We start from the raw sequence: 17,972 nt of genomic DNA on the forward strand, positions 1-17,972 counted from the left end.
GTTGAATTCTGTGGCAGAGACAATCCGAATGTTTCTCCCTCCAAGCAGAGCTGCCACAGCCTGTCCCTTTAAGAAAGTCCTCAGGAGGGAGGGAGCTGGGGGGGGGGGCATAAAGGGAACAGCAACTCCTTTGTGAATGGAGGGAGAAACATTCAGATTGTCTCTGCCACGAATTCAACGTTGAATTCTGTGGCACAGACAATCCAAACATTTCTCCCTCCATTCACAGCAGAGCTGCTGCTCCCTTTGTGCCCGCCCCAGCTCCCTCCCTCCTTGGGTCTACCTTAAGGGACAGGCTGCAGCAGCTCAGCTCAGCTGTGAATGGGCGGAGAAATGTTCTGATTGGGTGGGCGGGTTGAGCAGCCGGAAGGGTCAGGTGAGCGGCGACAGAGTGACCAGGTGGGCATGGGCGTGACCAACAGGGATTTTTGCCACCAGTTCGGAGATATCAATCGTCCCTGCCAGTTTGGCCAAACCGGGCCAAACCAGGAGGATTTCACCCCTGGTTTGATGAGAACGATGACTGAGGCCAGGATACCACCCCATGTTTTTGTATCTTCTCTCAGAATTATGCATGGCTAGATGTTTTTTCAAGTATTAAGTTAAAAAATCTTCCTTTATCTTCACAATTGTGTTAATTTTTCCAGAATATTTATTCTCGGCTTGCTGTGTATGTCATAGATAAGTAAAGTCAATCATGGTACTGAATAAAAGGCATCAAGTCAAATGTACTGTGACTATTCAATTACTTTTTGAAATCAAAGATACTTTTTGTATGGTACTTTAATAATTTATTCAATACCCAGCCTATCAATATTGATCCAATAAAGCAGTTCTTATATGGTGCCAAACAATAATATTTATACTTGATTTAATTTACAGAGAGCCAACCAAGATTGCAATCTTATAGCCCAATATTTATTCATGAAAAAGTTTGGATGTCAGTAAAGCAGAAATGAAGTATTTTCTTCTACTTCACTGTCCAGTTATAGTTGCTTTCTCTTCAATTAAATTATCATAACGAAATATATGAACACGGAACTTTCAGAAGCCCAAACTATGCTGGTAACAAAGAATATGCACATCCTAAGACTTACTGTGCTTTGCCTTTCTAGGAATAAGAAAAGTAACCAAATCAAAAGTGTACAAAATATTCACTGGAAAGATACATTAGATTTTACTGACACCAGAAGGCAGAAATGGAATCTTCTTTACCAACTGCTGTTTTATTGTCTCAAAGATGTTACACTTCCTTTGTACTCCCTGAGTTGACTGTCTGAAGTCCAAGCATATCAGTGTCAAGAGGTAGTGAAATCAAGGACATACAATGCCGATGCCAGTGTCGCATAGAGATGAGTGGTGCTGAAACGTAGACAATATACAGGACTGCTGATAGGTGATGACAAGGAGAAACTCTGCAAAAGCAGTAAGAAAAATATTTCTAGGTAAGCTATCTAAACTTTTAATAGTGTCAGTGACAAAATGACAATCAGGTAACATCTTCACAATTCAATTTTGTAAACCTGCATCTACTGCAAAGTCCAAGAACCGAGGTGGCGCAGTGGTTAGAGTGCAGTACTGCAGGCCACTTCAGCTGACTGCTATCTGCAGTTCAGCAGTTCAAATCTCACCGGCTCAAGGTTGACTCAGCCTTCCATCCTTCCGAGGTGGGTGAAATGAGGACCCAGACTGTGGGGGCGATATGCTGACTCTGTAAACCTCTTAGAGAGGACTGAAAGCCCTATGAAGCGGTATATAAGTCTAACTGCTATTGTTACTGCTATTGCTATTTTGTAACCTTTTTCTACTGCAAAGAAGTATTAGAACTGTTGTCTTAGTATAAGACAACAGACAATATAGTAGTAATCTATTTCCTGGACAAAATTAGCTCAAAGCAATAGCAATCATAACTATAAACATCCTTACTAATATTTCTGGTGCTACATTGAGTAGGAATACACTTTTTATAGAAAGCCTTCAACAATACTATTTGTTCTGCAACTGTTCAAAGTTAGGATGGTGGTGATCAGTTGTGGCTATCACTGATTCTCAGAGTTTTATCCCTCCTAGCACCCCTGCAGTCATGTGATCATGATTTTGGCACTGGGCAACTGGCTCACATGATTGGCTACAGCACCTGCAACCATAGAAACACCATTTGCAACCTTCACTGGTAGCTTCTCTAGAAAATCAGTGGGGAAGCTGGCATGGAAGGTTGCAAGAGGCTGGAATAAATTTCTCCTATCCATGCACCTCCTTCAGTCCTTTTGGGCTTGTGCTGCACTCCTTCTCTAAGCTTACTGCCTCAAGCACCTCTGTAGACCCTTCCCAGCCCGCCCACCCCCGGCATAATCTCATGCAGTCTCCCTGAGCCTTAGCAAACCTCCCTTGCCCCCTCACACACCCTTCCCAAGTCTCCCAAATCCCCTTCAACCTTTGTGCACTCTCCCTGAGCCTCACTGCACCTTCTTCACACCCTCATATGCCCTACTCAAGCTTTGCTGCACCCCTCACACCCTTGGGCAACCTTGCCATGACTAACCTGCCTCCCTGACAGCCTGCTTGCAAGCCACTTGTGACTTCCAACGTCTTGCCAACTTCATCACTGCCTTGGTTGTGGGAAGCCAGTAGGAAAGTAACTCACTTAATAACCATGGGATTCATTTAATGATGGCAGCTGACACTGCAGGGATTGCTATTGCTAATCAATGGAATTTGTATTTGTATTTATTATAATTGCAGTTTATGACTTCATTGTTTAGCAATGGGAATTCCAGCTGCACTTGCAAGTTAGGTCTACTTGTTAATATCCAAATCCACATTCATGGGTTTCATTATTCATGCCAGTGAATGCTTAACTCACATCTTCTCTTCCCAAATCTACCATTCTATCCATCATGTTTATTTGAAAAGCATTAGGAATAAGCAAAAGAACACACTATCCCACTTAGACTCTGTTGGGCAGTTCTCTTCATAATCAACTTTTGGGAACATGGTGATGATGCCTCACCTGCAAACATCTTGTTTGTCGTTTGTCCCACAGACGTACCACTCCATAATAAGAGGAGCCACTTGCAATCATATGATTTCCATTGCTTCTAATGCAATATAGGGCACTGTCGTGTGGCTCTTCCCATTTCTTCACACATTCCCTAGGAAATTGATGGTAAAACAAAATACTGTGAGATAATGTTAGAATATTTTTCTCTAAACACTGTGTGTCAGTTCTTCTGTCAAGGGCCAACGGTTAAGGCTAGAAACAGGGAGACTGAATTCCAGACCCACCTTAATCACAAAACAGTTGGGTAACTAAGCCCGGCATGCTCTCTTATCGCTAGGAAGGGGGCAATGGGAAAATACTTTTTAAAATGTCAAGGAAACTATAGGGGTTTGACCCAGGCAGGTAACAAGAATCTATTTTGACCTAAAGGTAACAAACAAATAAACACGTTCTTGTGACTAATGTGGACTGTTAAGTCATCTTGAAACAGCTATCAAATAAGTATTTCCATATATTTAAAGTAAGGCTCCAAACTAACTTTGTGCTTGTTCTTAAATCCCAGTATCTTATGTAGGTATCATATCCACAAGAGAGCAAAGTTGAAGGTGTTTCATAGAAAACATCCAAGACTCCAGCTCCTCGGTGGAAATCTGTTCCAAGACAGGTGATCAGCTGCCCACTGAGGAGAGAAACAAAACAAAAATTAAACTCCATTGCTTACTAACTATGTATCATGGCTATTATCCCAAGTTTTTATCTTCACATAGATTTTTAGTAGCAGTAAAGAAGTAGAGTAAGTTTGGATTATGAAAAAAATATCACTAGTTGTACAAAAATATATCAGGTTAAACTAATATTATCAATTTTCAGTTTAAAATGATAAAAGCCATTTCTTAGTTCTGTTTCTAGCACTATTCAGGGTTTAAGCATCCTTTATGAAGATCAAGCACAAGTACTATTTATATAGTTACGTTGATTCGTTAAATTCAGAAAATTCAGTAGATAGATAATCAAGGAAAAGTATTATTTATTGTAACTAATAGTCCAATGTGTGAGAAGCACAATTATTTTGGATATTTATGTTATGTTCCCAGTTCTCTGATGCCACATCTACCCATGCCATTATGCTGTCTCTGGACTAGGTAGCACATTGAATGGCATGCTGTACAGCAGAAACAGAAAATAATATTTACTAAGGATAATAATTTCCCACAAATAATGGCTCATTTAACAAATTTCCCTGATAGATTGAAGGTATAATTATTTGCTGCATAAAATCTAACACATGCTGGAAACATCTAGATTCTCCAAGACTTCTATCTATTTTTATTCTTGTGTTAATAGTCTTCAGAACAAGGCATAAATGCAAGCAACTATCCCCTTTTTATCTATCAATACCCACAAGAAGAAATCAAATTTACTACATATTATGACTAGAAGTCACTGATGATATGTATATTGAGAGTTTAAAACTGAAAAAAAATCTTATTTTAGAGATATATTTTCTTCAATTTTTCTCCTTCATATGCATTTTTAAATATATAAACTCTATTCAAGGTCAGATATATAGTCTATTAACTCTAAATATCCTATATACTCAGAAAATCTTTTTATTCAGCCTATTTCTTATATGTAGTATTGACAATAGAAATAACAGTATTTGCTGGGGTTTTTTCCTCCCAATTCCCCAAATTGAACATTCCTAAGGAAACTATGCAGACCCTTATAGTACTTGAATTTTGAAAGACCTAAGCAAGCTTCTCCTCCTTATAACCTTGCATAAGTATTGATTTTAGAATGGTTGCAGGAAATAATGCAGGTAACATTGGAAGGAACAAAGTCATCAATAATATTCCCTTCCATTGTCCTCCTGCTTTATATACTAATGGAAAAGATCATTGAGGATTTCTAATAATTTACTCAAAAGCTATTTTGGCACAATTCTATAATCACTACTCAAGTTTGCAGAATTTTAGAGCTTTTTTTCTCCACAGAGTTATAGTTGAGTTACAATAGCAATTGGTACCAAGACTGGCATTGCTAAGCAATGCAATGTAAAGTGCAATCACACGACCACATTACTTAGTGATAGCAATCCAGTCAATCCTGATTGTTGTTTATGGGTCATTAAGTAGGAAGCAGTGGGAGTCTCAGGTAAGGAGCACAAGAGTGCTACAAGGAGGTGGGGGGGCCCTGGGAGACATGGCCCAGGCCACATGTGAGATGGGGGAGGAGATGCTGTTGTATGGCGTAAGCACAGGGAAGCTGCGGAAGGAGGCACAGGTGTATGTGAGTTTAGGCAGACCCAGGAAGGAAGGTGGAGGATACATGTGAGCTAACAAAAGCCTAAGGAGGACATAAGGTATCTGTTAGTATAGAGAGGTCTAGGGAACAAGGGTGCCAGTAGATTTGTGTAATAAGCAAAGGTGTGTACGTGCAAGCAAAGAAAGGCCACGGGGGCAGGGAAGAGTCTTACCCAGCCAACTTGCAACCTTCTCTGCTGGCTTCACCATTGACTTTGATTGTGGGAAGCTGGCAGAGAACATCACAAATGGCAGTCACATAACCAAAGGATGTAAGTGTGAATTAATTGTTAAATGCCCAAATTTTATTCATGTGAACACGGGTACAGCAACGGCCAGAACTTTGGGGATTAGTCATCCCTTCGTTCAGCACTGCAGTAACTACAAGTGGTCGCTGAACAGATCAATGATTACCTGTACAATGAAAAAAAGCATGGTGTTAGTTGCAGAAACTGAAGATTTATTTCAAATGTTTAATCTTAATTTTATTATTACTATCACAGATCACATCAATGTGAAGTCACAGCTGCCAGTTCTTTAGCTGATATTCTTCATACACTCAAGTTCTTTCCTAGATGATGATATTGATGATGATGATTGATGGATGATGATGATTATTATTATTCTTATTATTTAGAAAGGTCAGATGTAGGATACATTTTAGGTTTTAGATGCCCCCAGGGCAAATAAAGAATACAACACTATAAAAAGCATATGTAAAACAAAAGAATTGAAGGAACAGAGGATTTGGGATAAAGACAGCTGAGTAGGCTCCTTAAAAGGTCAGTCTGGCACAGGGTTCTCTGATTAATTAATGCATGCTCCTAATTGAGAACCAATATGTCCCATCTGTCCTTCCCCTCCCCAAATCTCCTTTACAAGAGAAAGCCAGGCTGCCACAATTCTCACTAACATTCAGACAACAGCATCCAATGAAGCTCATTCAGCCACTAAAAACTCCCATGTTCCCAGCCCTTCTCCTCCTCCTCCCTAACAGTCTAATCAGAATTGGACACAAAGCACTGAACGCCTTTTCAGACTAGTGCACTGGCCCTCGCTTCATGGGACAATACAGCCTCCACTCCCTAAAGCAACAACTCCCCCCCCCCTAGTTATTTTGTTACTTTCTGCTCCTTGATCCCATATCAGTCTTTCTGGGGCACCCGAGCCAGAGGCCTAATTCCATCTGTAATCTGGGCTAAAGCTCCATGGGGGTGGGGTGGGGGGGATAAAGACCACACAATAGGTGAAATAGAGTCCCAGGAGATGTTCAAACAAGTAAACACCGTTGTGTCAGAGGAGCAAAATTGCTGAGAAAGCAGATTAGTACCAGCAGCACTGGTATCCCCCAGATCAGAAGGTGAGCCCTACCCGTTCACTAGAGCCAACACGCTTCTGTGATCACAGTACCGACAGCATGCTGGGACCAGTCCATCTCCCCCAGTCGCTCTCCAAAGAGCAGATTACAGAGAATAACAATTTCTTTGTGGCTGTGTAATTCCCTCCGTGACCGTGACTGTGGGCCACTCCATTAACCTCAATGCCAGGGCCTTAGCAACCATTTAGCAAGACCAGTCGGCCCTAGCAATGCTCCCCCCAAAGCAAACCTCTCGGGCAAGCTTTAACATCAAGTATAGGAATTAATCCTCATCTCTCTCCCCCATTCTGAAACCTGAATCCAGGGGTGCTGTGTTATTACTTTGTATTTCTCAAGGCAGGAATCGCTGGACAAGCTGTTAAAATATTAACTCTTGGAGGGAAGAAGTATAGACAGTTTGCTTTACAAACCTATGTCAAGAAGTAAAGGCATCTATAATTAAAAAAGGAAGTAAGAAGTAGAATTCTCATCATCTTAGAAAAAAGAGGCTCTGAAGAAGAAAAAATTACAATCGGGTTAGAAACTGGAAAACTGAGGCAGAATAGAAATCCTAGGCACCAGGCCCAGTAATTGTGACCAGGTAAACAGGCTCACAGAGCCATCTATCTTAGTGCAGCTTGGATTCCTTCCTCTGCCTAGTGCTAGAAATGCTGAGCCTTGGCTTCCTTTATTCCCTTAAAACGGGGAACAATTAATAGGGGTGCTTCTTTATCTATAGGGCAAAAGCATCTTGATGAGCTGAAAACATATTTCTATCTGCTTAAATAAACCAAGTGGATCGATCAGATGGGAATGTGGCAGTAAAAGTTATCAGACATATTCTCCACATTCCAGTTCCAAAATCTGGGGAGAAAAATCACTTTAAAAAAAAGTCTAAAATGCTATGTACATGATTGCTCATAAAGCAGACAGATGCCTCTTTGTCTAGTATGAGGAACATGTGATCCTCTATATGTTGGATTCCCTAAGCCCATTAGCCTTAGCCAATTGCACCTATAGTTAGGGATGATGAGAACTACAGTTCAACTCAGGAGGGCAACAGGCCTCCTTTTGCATATTTTAATGCTACTCTATCATTTCAGTTGGCACTGTTCGTCAGTTAAGGAATATTACTCTTTACTCTTTTCAGTATTCAACAGAATGGACAAAAAGAAAAAAAAGAAAATGGGCAATAGAATAAAATAGGATGTTTTTTAGTTTATGTCATCAAGAGATTTAAAAGCAAGAATTGGTATGATAGAAGATCCACAAATGCAGAAATGGGGGCTGCTCATGTAAATTGTTCTATATAGGATACTGATTTTGAATTCTTGTTTGCCTGGTTTATTCCAATTTGAGAGAAATAGCTAAACACTTTCAACTTTTAGGATTAATATCACTATCATCACAATTTTTGATATTACACTAATCAACATTAGAAGGCAAGACACAGAGGATTCATAATAGTGCTAAATAAATAACTGCCCTTTCTCATTTACCAAATTTTGTTAACAGTTTTTCTTACAAAGAAAAAGAAGGGGGGGGGGGAGGAAGACAGCGTTTTTAAAACCCTATGACTGACAGTTTCAGAAAGCTGCTTTATTCCCAGACAAGACAGGCAGATGCTGACTGAGGTTCATCTAGCATGATAGAGGCCTTGCCACTGGGGTAGGGAAGGCATTTCAGTTTGGAAGCATAACATTGGTATAATCTACATTTCCATTTATAAGATCCCATTACTGTGAGGTCTATACTGTAACTATGTCCACAGGAGCTTGCTTTCTCCTGGCAAGAGATATTCAGCATTTACAAGTGCTTATTTTCTCTTGTGTCCCAGACTTGGCTTCCTCATCACACATCTCACCTATATTCCAGGCAGCAAAAGAATAAAATTTGAAGATGCTGGCAGATGGAAACAGTTTTAACTTATTTTCCTAAGAGTTAACACCGAGATCTCTCATTTATGTATAAAATTATTTCAGAAAAGTTAGCTATAGTATTTGCAAATGCAATAATCTTTCCAGGAACAGGATTATTGTCATCATAAAGTGTTATTAAGATGGAGTCTATTTCTTCAAATATTTGTAAAATGTACTAGGGCAGAAATAAAATAAGCAGACCAAAATCATAGTTATATGCAATAGAGCCACAGAAAAAAAAAAAACCAGAATGTGCTGCAGATCTATGCAATGTATGATTACAAGGTAGGATTCAGCCTCAAGAGATTTCTTTGCAAAATTTAAGTCAGCAAAAAAGTGAAAATTAAAGAGCAACAGAACTGGAGAAATTATTGCTCTGCATATTGTGGGGTGAATGAAAGAGAGAAAGCAGCTTGCCATTTCTTCCATCTAACAATTCTTCAAAGTATTATTTTTGGACACTTGTTCATTTGTCTTTTGAGCTATTATGGTAAATAAACCTTGGGAATAAGATCCAGTTGACAAATTGATTTAACCACTCAAATAAGTACTTATAAAGTGCTCATGTGGGTCAGCTGGCACAAACAATCAACCCCTTCAGTTCTATAGATCACAGAGAGGTAAATCATAATCCCACTTCATCCTATATTAGTTGAACATCATCTGACTAGTCTATGGAAGAGAAGGTTCTTAAATTATCTTAAATCTACACTTAAAAGTATTTTTTCTGTTCATAAATACTACAAAAATACCTGAATTCCTACCAATAATGTCTCTTTTCAGTTGATAAGAAGCTCTTGTATCTATCACTACCACCCAAGTTCTTTTCAAGTAGCATAGTTATCATCTTAACAAAGTCAAAAGGTTGCCTGCTCAATAGCTGGAGTGCTGAATACACAGTCATCTGGAGGAGGAATCGGTTTGTTCTAATTTGCCACAATAGTATTCTTCTTGAAATGGTGCTTAAACAGCAAATTTCACTAACTGAAAAAAATTGCATACTGTTCACAACCAGAACAGAATCAAATGAGTTGGTAAAAGCTTTGTTACTGGATTTCTTATCTTTGTTGTTGAATATATGTACTTCATTGTGTAAAGGTGAGCTCTAGTCATTTTCTGAGACATTAATAGTGTGTCTTATAGAATTTGACAATCATTCAGGCAGACATGTATTTTCACAGACAAAAATCTATTTTAATACAATTACTTTTAAATTCCACATCTCTAGCTAGCCCACAGTGGTTGGTTAAGTAAAATTGCAAGGGGTTATTTGTGAAATGTCTATACACTTTGTAGAATTTTTATTTATTCTTGATGAGCAAATGAATATTACAATTTTGCAAATATGAAAGAATATTCTTTTCTCCTTTCTAAGCTTCTGGAGGATCACCTGCATTTTCTCCATTTCCATTCTTTTGATTGGAAAACAAATATGCTGGGGTTTTTTTTCCTGTTCTTTATTTTCATTATCAGGATGTACTAATAACCCAATGATACGGTTTTGATTTAAATTCACTATTTATGTGTGAATACCTAAGAATAGTAATTTTGATATAAATAAGTCAACATTAGCAATGCATGTCTTTTACAACATTTCAAAAATTAAAAATAAGTTTTGAAACAAAACCCTGTCTTATATGAACACCAAGACAGCATCACTTTTCCTACAATTATTTTTCATTCACGTTTCCAAAAGGATAAAGCACTAGAATAAGAATTCCACCAAGCTAATTCTGTGTGGTCATACCCAAAATGCACATCTTAAATATTTTCAATCATGTAATCATATAGTTTATTAATATGCAATAATATAAATAATGTATAAATATTTTAGTATAGACTAATTTTTGTAATTCTAATTGAACATTTAGTTTTAAGTAATGATTCCTGCTCCTTTATTGAAAGAAGAAGAATTGGAAGGATAGTTAAAGAGAGCAGGAATCATTTAGTTAAAGAACATAAAATATAGAAAATACTATTTTCTCCATCAAATACAACAGTGAACAGGAGTCAGGATCTATCACGTTCCAGGAGCATGTGTCTGTTTGTGTATATAAATAAATAAAACACTTTATATAGGGCCATGTTGTGCCACTTTTTAAAACCAGGTATCTCTCCCGGCACGTGTCATTTTTATTTGCTTTTATTTGCAATGCCTATTTCTAATAAACTTCATGAAAAACAATAAATCAGAAGAAAAAGCAATCTCTTCCTTTGATGAACTCCTAGCTAAAAGTTTATTAATAAATTAACAAGTACTCCAAGATGTTTATAAAAGGATAAGCATGAAAAACAATCTTGGGCACAACAATAACTATTGTAGTTTTCTACAGCAATGTCTTCTCTGAAAAAAGTTAACTCTAGACAGCACCTAATTTATAATGCTTCCTTTTGCCAGCTGGAGGCATACATGTCTTTAGTTTGACTAGGATTGTAATGATAGCTGCACCGATGGAGATAGAGAAAGCTTTTGCTCTCTTTTCTTCTGGTGACTCTGAATTAGCCCACACACACTTTAAAGGATCCAATAAAGAGATACAATTTCTTTACCTTTCCTGGCTCTAAGACCCTGGACATTTTTGTTGTCCTGGTTGTCGTAAGGTTAAGTTCAGAGGATAAACTGACAAGCTAGCGATGGGAAAAAGGCAGTTTCCTCACATAAAGCCAAAATGATGCAAAAGAGACCCCTCTGGGGCTTTTATTTGGGAAAACAAACAGAAATGGCACTAAGTCCTTCTGCTTTACAGGCCAATTTAACTATCAAACCAATTCTCTCCCTCCCAGAAGCAAAGGGGGAAGAGAGACACAGCAATATGACAATGGCAAGAAACATTCAGGAGAGAAAGGACAAAGCAAACTGTCTGTCTCCTTGCCTTTCTTACCCAAGGTCCTTTTTTTAAGCACACGTGTGTTCTTGTAAAAACTATTAGATTGCAATTTGTATAACATGGTGACCCCCAAATTCAGACGTTTAACCCTTTTTCTCTGCAAAGAATGTGAAGAATGTCTTGAAGGTGGGGGAATTCTCTCAAATGGGGAGAGCGTAGTATGGAGAATTGGTAGGGAGTTGTGTGAGAATAAGCCACTGTATAGCTTCTTTTTGAACAGTCTGAGTCTTTGGAGGTCTCAGAGAAAGAGAGAAAGAAAAATGAAGAAAAAGAAAGAAAGAAGGAAAGAAAGAAAAGAAAGAAAGAAAGAAAGAAAGAAAAAGAAAGAAAGAAAGAAAGAAAGAAAGAAAGAAAGAAAGAAAGAAAGAAAGAAAGAAAGACCCAGGAGCAAAGTATTATGTTCCTGGTACCATATTTAGATGCTTATTTATTCCCTTATTATCTAAAGAAACAGCTACAATGCTTTATCAACATGAATCTGCTCAGAACCAAAGAGCCTCTCCTCATATATAGTGGAAGATAATTTATTTAGGGTGTCATAGAAATGCTCTGTAAGCAAGGGAATGGAAGCCAAAAAAAGAATGGAGAGGGTCAAAAGTCATTAATTCAAGAAAAACTCAAGGGCATTCTAGTTCTTCATGTGTAGAAAAAGAATTCTCCATGCTACAAAGAGCAGCTAAATAAAAGAAAGTTCAAGTCTCCCTAGGACACATTAAAGCTGTGGTGGTAGTACATGTTTACTTGAAAACTTGTTTCACAGGAATCAATGAAATTCCATTTAAGGATTGGGAGTGAGGTACAAATGTTTCTCTTTTGTTCAGGGTATATGTGTGAATGAAAAAGACACACTAGCAACAGGCAAGTTAGGAATTTTCCTAAGTTTTGATGCACCGAGCTCAAAAATTTTGCCATCACTGGGTATAGGGTAACAATTACTGAATCAAAATAAATCAAATGAATCAACTTACAAAATGCTAGGAACCATGACTCCCATGGGAATGAAATTTGAGGAAGTTATGGCTGCTTCAGCATTATTCCACCTTCCAACTACACTTCCCGGAAACCCATAGGATATGTGGCACAAGGGAAGGTGGGAGGGGCATATTCCCTTCCCACTTCCCTCTAGCCCCTGCACTCAACTGACTGGTAGAAAGGTTCATTAGGGAAGCAGTGATTGGCTGCTTTGGAACCAAGGCTGAAATTTGAAATCCTTTAACAGAAGTGGGCAGCAAGCGAATCATGAGATAATGACTCACATGCCTCTTGGTGGGATAAGGCTGGCTGGAACATGCTGCCAGTCGATGGGTCCTTTTCCACCCTGGAGGAAGGCCAATCTTAGGAATATGCTGTGATAGGTGTGCAATTTTCCTCACAATCTGTGGCTCCCTTTATTTCCCTTCTTCCCAAGAAAATGGTAGGAAGTTGCAAAGGTCAACTGAAGAACAGGAGTGATTTCCCATGCTCCCTGCCAGCTTCCTACAAGCAAAGTCAATAGGGAAGCTGGCAGGAAGTTCAAGTTGCTCCTAGTCTCACTGTTGTGCTCAATCAACTAGCTACAAAATCTGATGGGTGGGCTGCAATGGGATACTTTGAAACAGCGGCTGAAATCTGCTCCCAGTGCACCTGATTTTAGATATTTGAAGTAGTGATAAATATAGGGTTTACTTATTTCAATAAGTATATATTGTTATAATCAACATTGATTATAAAGATCACATATCTGTATGTTGAAATCTGTTGATAGAGTCAAAAATTTCAATGGGGTGTATTTATTTTTTCACAAAATTGTACACAAAAGGTAATTTGGTAGTCTTAACCAATATCGAGATGTAAATTCCAAATATGTGCGGAGCTTATCCATTTCTCCACAGAGGAGATGCAAAAGATCAACTCAGGTTTCAGTTTTATGTATGACATGTTGAACTTTCCTATTAAAACATTTGGAAAATGTTTAGATATAGCTCTGTATGGGTTGGTGTAGAAGTCAGTCAGGACTCCTAGCAACTGCTAACCCATGCAATCTTTTTGACAGCATTTTTGGAAGTGGTTTTCTTCTGCCTTCCTCCTCGAGTTGGAATAAAGTAAGTGGCTCAAAATTATCCAGTTACCTAAAGCACTAAAACCCATGGTCTCTGCTTTCTGGCCTAGTGCTCTTAATCTCAATCTCATTGTATGAATTCTCTAATGCTAACATCCATGTAGATGCATCTGTAAGCAAGTATGCACAAATTCATATGCATATGTAGGTAATACTCAACTTGAAACTGTTATGGTATTTGACCATTAAAGTCCTAATTGTGAAGTTGTAAAATGAGTCACCCACGCAACCCAATTCTATTTTTAAACCGCCATGTGTGTGGTAGTTGTTAAGCAAATCCAAGGCTATCAAGCAAATGTTGGGGTCAATAGCAAACCCATTATTGTTTGCTGAAAACTGGAAATGCACACTGGTTTTCAGCAAATACATTGTAAATTGTGGCCATGTGAACATGGGATATTGCAAATGCCTGGAAATAAAGGCTAGTTGCCAAAGCCCAAAATGTGGTCATGTCACACTTTGGGTTGGGAAATGGCTATCAGAACTTTACAAGTACTTTGGGGGGGGAGTTCAGTGATAACTTCAAACCGTTGCTGTCAGTGTAAGTCAAGTCTGCTTCCTCACATACAAATACATAAGCATTTAAACTAAATGTAGCATACTAGCTACCTCAATACATTCTTATCTGAAGGTGGGAAGAAAAAACACCAAAAAGATGAAAAAGAACAAGTCCAAGAGCCTGAAAGGTAAAGATTTGTGTCTTTCTCTTCATATAGGCTTTCCTTCATTCCCTTGTTTCTTCTTCTTCCATTGTAAAAAAGAAAAAAAAAACTGAAATCTTTATCCTGCTGCCCATTACTATTACCTGGGGTAGTGGGTGAGGTAGAATCTTTCCAAGCAAGCCAAAGCATCCATATGTACTCAGTCACAAAGATTCAAAAGGTAGAATAGGTAGCAGGCCAACTTACTTTGCACAGCTAACAAGAGAAATTAATTACAGGAAGAGGTTAAAGAGGGACAGATAAAAGGGATACAACATTTCAACATCTGCAACATGTTGCTAGAAGGACCATTGACTTACCTGAAGGGTTGTTTTCAGGGCGCTGCGAAGGAGAGTCCAAGCAAGGGTTAAATACAGCCAAACTGCCCAGAGCTGAATTGCCACGCCTCTGGTGCTGATTATCCTCAGATTTTTCAATGAAGACATGGAATTGTTGCCCGCTGAGAAGTCCAACATTGGATCAACAAGAAACAACAAGGAACAAGACCAACTGGAACATCCAAGGAAACAAACGCAATAACAGCAGAGCCAGACCCCAGGGTGGGGTGGACTCTCCTTCGCAGCACCCTGAAAACGACCTTTCAGGTAAGTCAATGGTCCTTTTCCAGGGCGCTGCTCAGGAGAGTCCAAGCAAGGGACATACCCAAGCTCAATGTCACTAGGGCGGGAAGCAGAAACAGACAGGGTCTCTCCGCTGGAATGAATACCCTGCAGAACACACCTCCCAAAGGCCCCTTCCGCTGAAGCAAACTTGTCCAACTTATAATTCCGCACAAACAGAGATAAGGAAGTCCATGTGGCCGCTCTGCAAATCTCCTCAATGGGAGCCTGCGTCACCCAGGCCGCGGTGGTAGCAGCACTTCTGGTCGAATGTGCAGTGATGCGACTGGGTACTGGTCGAAACTGCAGAACATGGGCGAGAGCTATGCAGGCTCTAAGCCAACCGCCAATCGTAGACGAGGAGACCTTCTTGCCCTGAGAAGACGTCTGGAAGTATACAAACAACGACTCAGAGCGTCGAAAACTAGCTGTACGCTTGATGTATCTGCGTAGCGTCCTGCGAACATCCAGCTTGTGCCAGCGCTCCTCGCGAGGATGTCTCGGATGTGGACAGAAGTCAGGGAGGATGACTTCCTGGGCCCGGTGGAACCAGGAATTTATTTTAGGCACGAAAGAAGGGTCCAGCCGAAGGATCACCCTATCTTGGTGAAACAAGCACAAATCCTCACGGACAGACAAGGCAGCCAGCTCAGAGATACGTCTAGCCGAGGTGATGGCAATGAGAAAAACGGTCTTAAAGGTCAGATGTTTCAAGCTGGCTGAATGGAGGGGCTCGAACGACGGTTCGACCAGAGCCCGCAAAACCACATTAAGGTCTCAAGTCGGGTGTCTGTGAACCATCGGGGGACTCAGGTTAGTCGCCCCCCTGAGAAAACTGTGAATGGTGGGGTGACGGCCAAGAGAAAGGTGACCTTCAGGGGCCAGGATGGTGGAGAGCGCAGCAACCTGATGACAAAGAGCGTTAGGCGCCAAACCCTTATCAAGGCCGTCTGCAGAAAGTCCAGAATGACAGGAATCGAAGCTGAAGAAGCTGAATCACCTCTGGAAGAACACCAGATAACAAAGGCCCCCCAGGTGGCGTCGTAAATCCGAATCGTGGAAGGACGACGTGATGCCTGAATGGTGCTGATCACCATGGTGGAAAGGTTGTCCATGCTTAAGAGATCCCTCTCAAGTGCCAAATGACTAGTTGTAGCCACTGAGGCTCTGGATGAAGAAGGGCCCCTTGGCAGAGAGAGATCTCATGTGGAGGAATCCGCCACGGGTCTCAGATGGACAGACTCACCAGACTGGCAAACCAGGTCCTCCTGGGCCCAAAGGGGGCTACCAGAAGGATCTCCGCTGCCTCCGCCAGGATTTTCCTGAAGAAGAGGCAACGGGGGAAAGGCGTAGAGCAGTTCCTTCGGCCAAGGGCAGTGAAGAGTGTTTACCCCCTCGGCCCTCAAGTCGTGGAACCTGATGAAGAACCTGGGAAGATGAGAGTTGGCAGCTGTTGCGAACAGGTCCACCTGGGGGCAACCAAACCTCTGAACTATGCTGTGGAACAGCTGCGGGTGCAGGCACCACTCCGAGTGATCGACAGTTGCCCTGCTTAGCCAGTCCGCCTGGGTGTTCACCGTGCCGGAGATGTGCTCCGCCTGTATGGACAGCAGATGGAGCTCTGCCCACCGACCTACGTCGTCAGCTTCTGACATCAAGGACCTGGACCGTGTGCCCCCCTGGCGGTTGATGTGCGCATTCCTCACGACGTTGTCTGTCAGCACCCGCACGTGATGACCCTGAATGCCCATCTGAAATCGAAGCAGGGCCAACCAGACCGCCCTCAGCTCCAACCAGTTGATGCTGTGTGATGCCTCGGTCGAGGACCACCTGCCCTGAGCTATCTGGTTGTGGAAGTGGGCCCCCAACCATACAGACTGGCATATGTCGTGATGGTGAGCCGAGTCGGCTCCTTGAATGGAGACCCTTTCTTCAGGGCAGGAGACAACCACCATCCGAGCGAGCGATGCACCTTCACGGAGACCGGAACGAGCCTCGGTGAGCTGCTCTCATTGGCCCTTTGATAGGGCAGCAGGAGGCACTGGAGGGGACGAGAGTGAAGATGTGCCCACGGAACGATAGATAGGCACGATATCATCTTGCCCAGGAGCTGTGACAGCAGGACGATCTTGGCACGAGAAAACCGCTGTACCTGTATGGCCATCTCCCTGAGGCTCTCCACCCTCTCTGGTGATAGGAAGACCTGGCAGGTGACGGTGTCGATGATGGCTCCTAGATGCTGAAGCCTGGTGGTGGGGTGAAGATGGCTCTTTTCCAAGTTGATGGAAAGGCCATGACTCCGGAGAACCTGCATAGTGTACTGCAGATCCTCGACCGCCTGCTGGGGGGATGACGAGGGGATGACGACTGGATGAGCACATTGTCTACATAGCAGTGCAGCCTTACTGGTCACGACCTGAGGAACGCTGCCACTGCTGCGAGGACCTTGGTGAATGTCCTGGGGGCCGATGACAGGTCGAACGGCATGGCCCAGTACTGGTAGTGTTGACCGGCGTAAGTGAACCTCAGGTATCTGCGGTGGACTTTGCAGATGGGTACGTGGAGGTAGGCCTCTTTTAGGTCTATGGAGGTTAAGATGTCTCCCGGCCTGATGCAGCCCAGGATCGACTGGAGGGACTGCATCTTGAACCTCTGATAGGTGACATGATAATTTAGCCGTTTTAAATCTAGGATCCACCTCCACCCTCCGGAGTTTTTGGGGACCAGAAACAGGATGTAATAGAACCCTGTCCCCTCCTGAACAGGAGGTACCGGCTCTATGGCCCTGATCTCCCTGAGATGTCGTATTTCCTGTTCCATGAGGGATCTTTTGACAGGGCACGAGGGAACAGGACACCTGATGAAATGACGGGGAGGAAGAGAGAGGAATTCTAGAGTGAGACCCAGTCAGATCATTTGTAATACCCACTGGTCCGACATGACCTGCTCCCACTGGGCGTGAAACAATTGGAGCCGCCCTCCTATGGGAGCTGATTCCCGACAGTCACTTATACTTTCTGAAAGGGCGGGAGCCAGATCCCCCCCGAAAAGGGTGTCTGGAGTAATACGGTTGGCGACCCCTGTC

General features: G+C 41.5%; 1 protein-coding gene across 2 annotated transcripts in view; it reads right to left on the reverse strand.

Moving 5' to 3' along the window:
• Nucleotides 1–435: 435 nt before the first annotated feature.
• FBXW4 (F-box and WD repeat domain containing 4) overlaps nt 436–17,972 on the reverse strand; it is an 83,594-nt gene continuing 66,057 nt past the window's right edge. For both annotated transcript variants that reach the window (XM_032225078.1, XM_032225077.1), the window contains 3 exons: nt 3,540–3,680; nt 3,011–3,152; nt 436–1,415 (listed from right to left, as the gene is read on the reverse strand). In XM_032225078.1, coding sequence (XP_032080969.1) covers nt 1,299–1,415; nt 3,011–3,152; nt 3,540–3,680 — 400 coding nt within the window. In that variant the 3' untranslated portion in view covers nt 436–1,298. The remainder of the gene's footprint in view (nt 1,416–3,010; nt 3,153–3,539; nt 3,681–17,972) is intronic.

The sequence above is a fragment of the Thamnophis elegans genome, chromosome 10 (genome assembly GCF_009769535.1).
Source record: "Thamnophis elegans isolate rThaEle1 chromosome 10, rThaEle1.pri, whole genome shotgun sequence".
Taxonomy (NCBI): domain Eukaryota; kingdom Metazoa; phylum Chordata; class Lepidosauria; order Squamata; family Colubridae; genus Thamnophis; species Thamnophis elegans.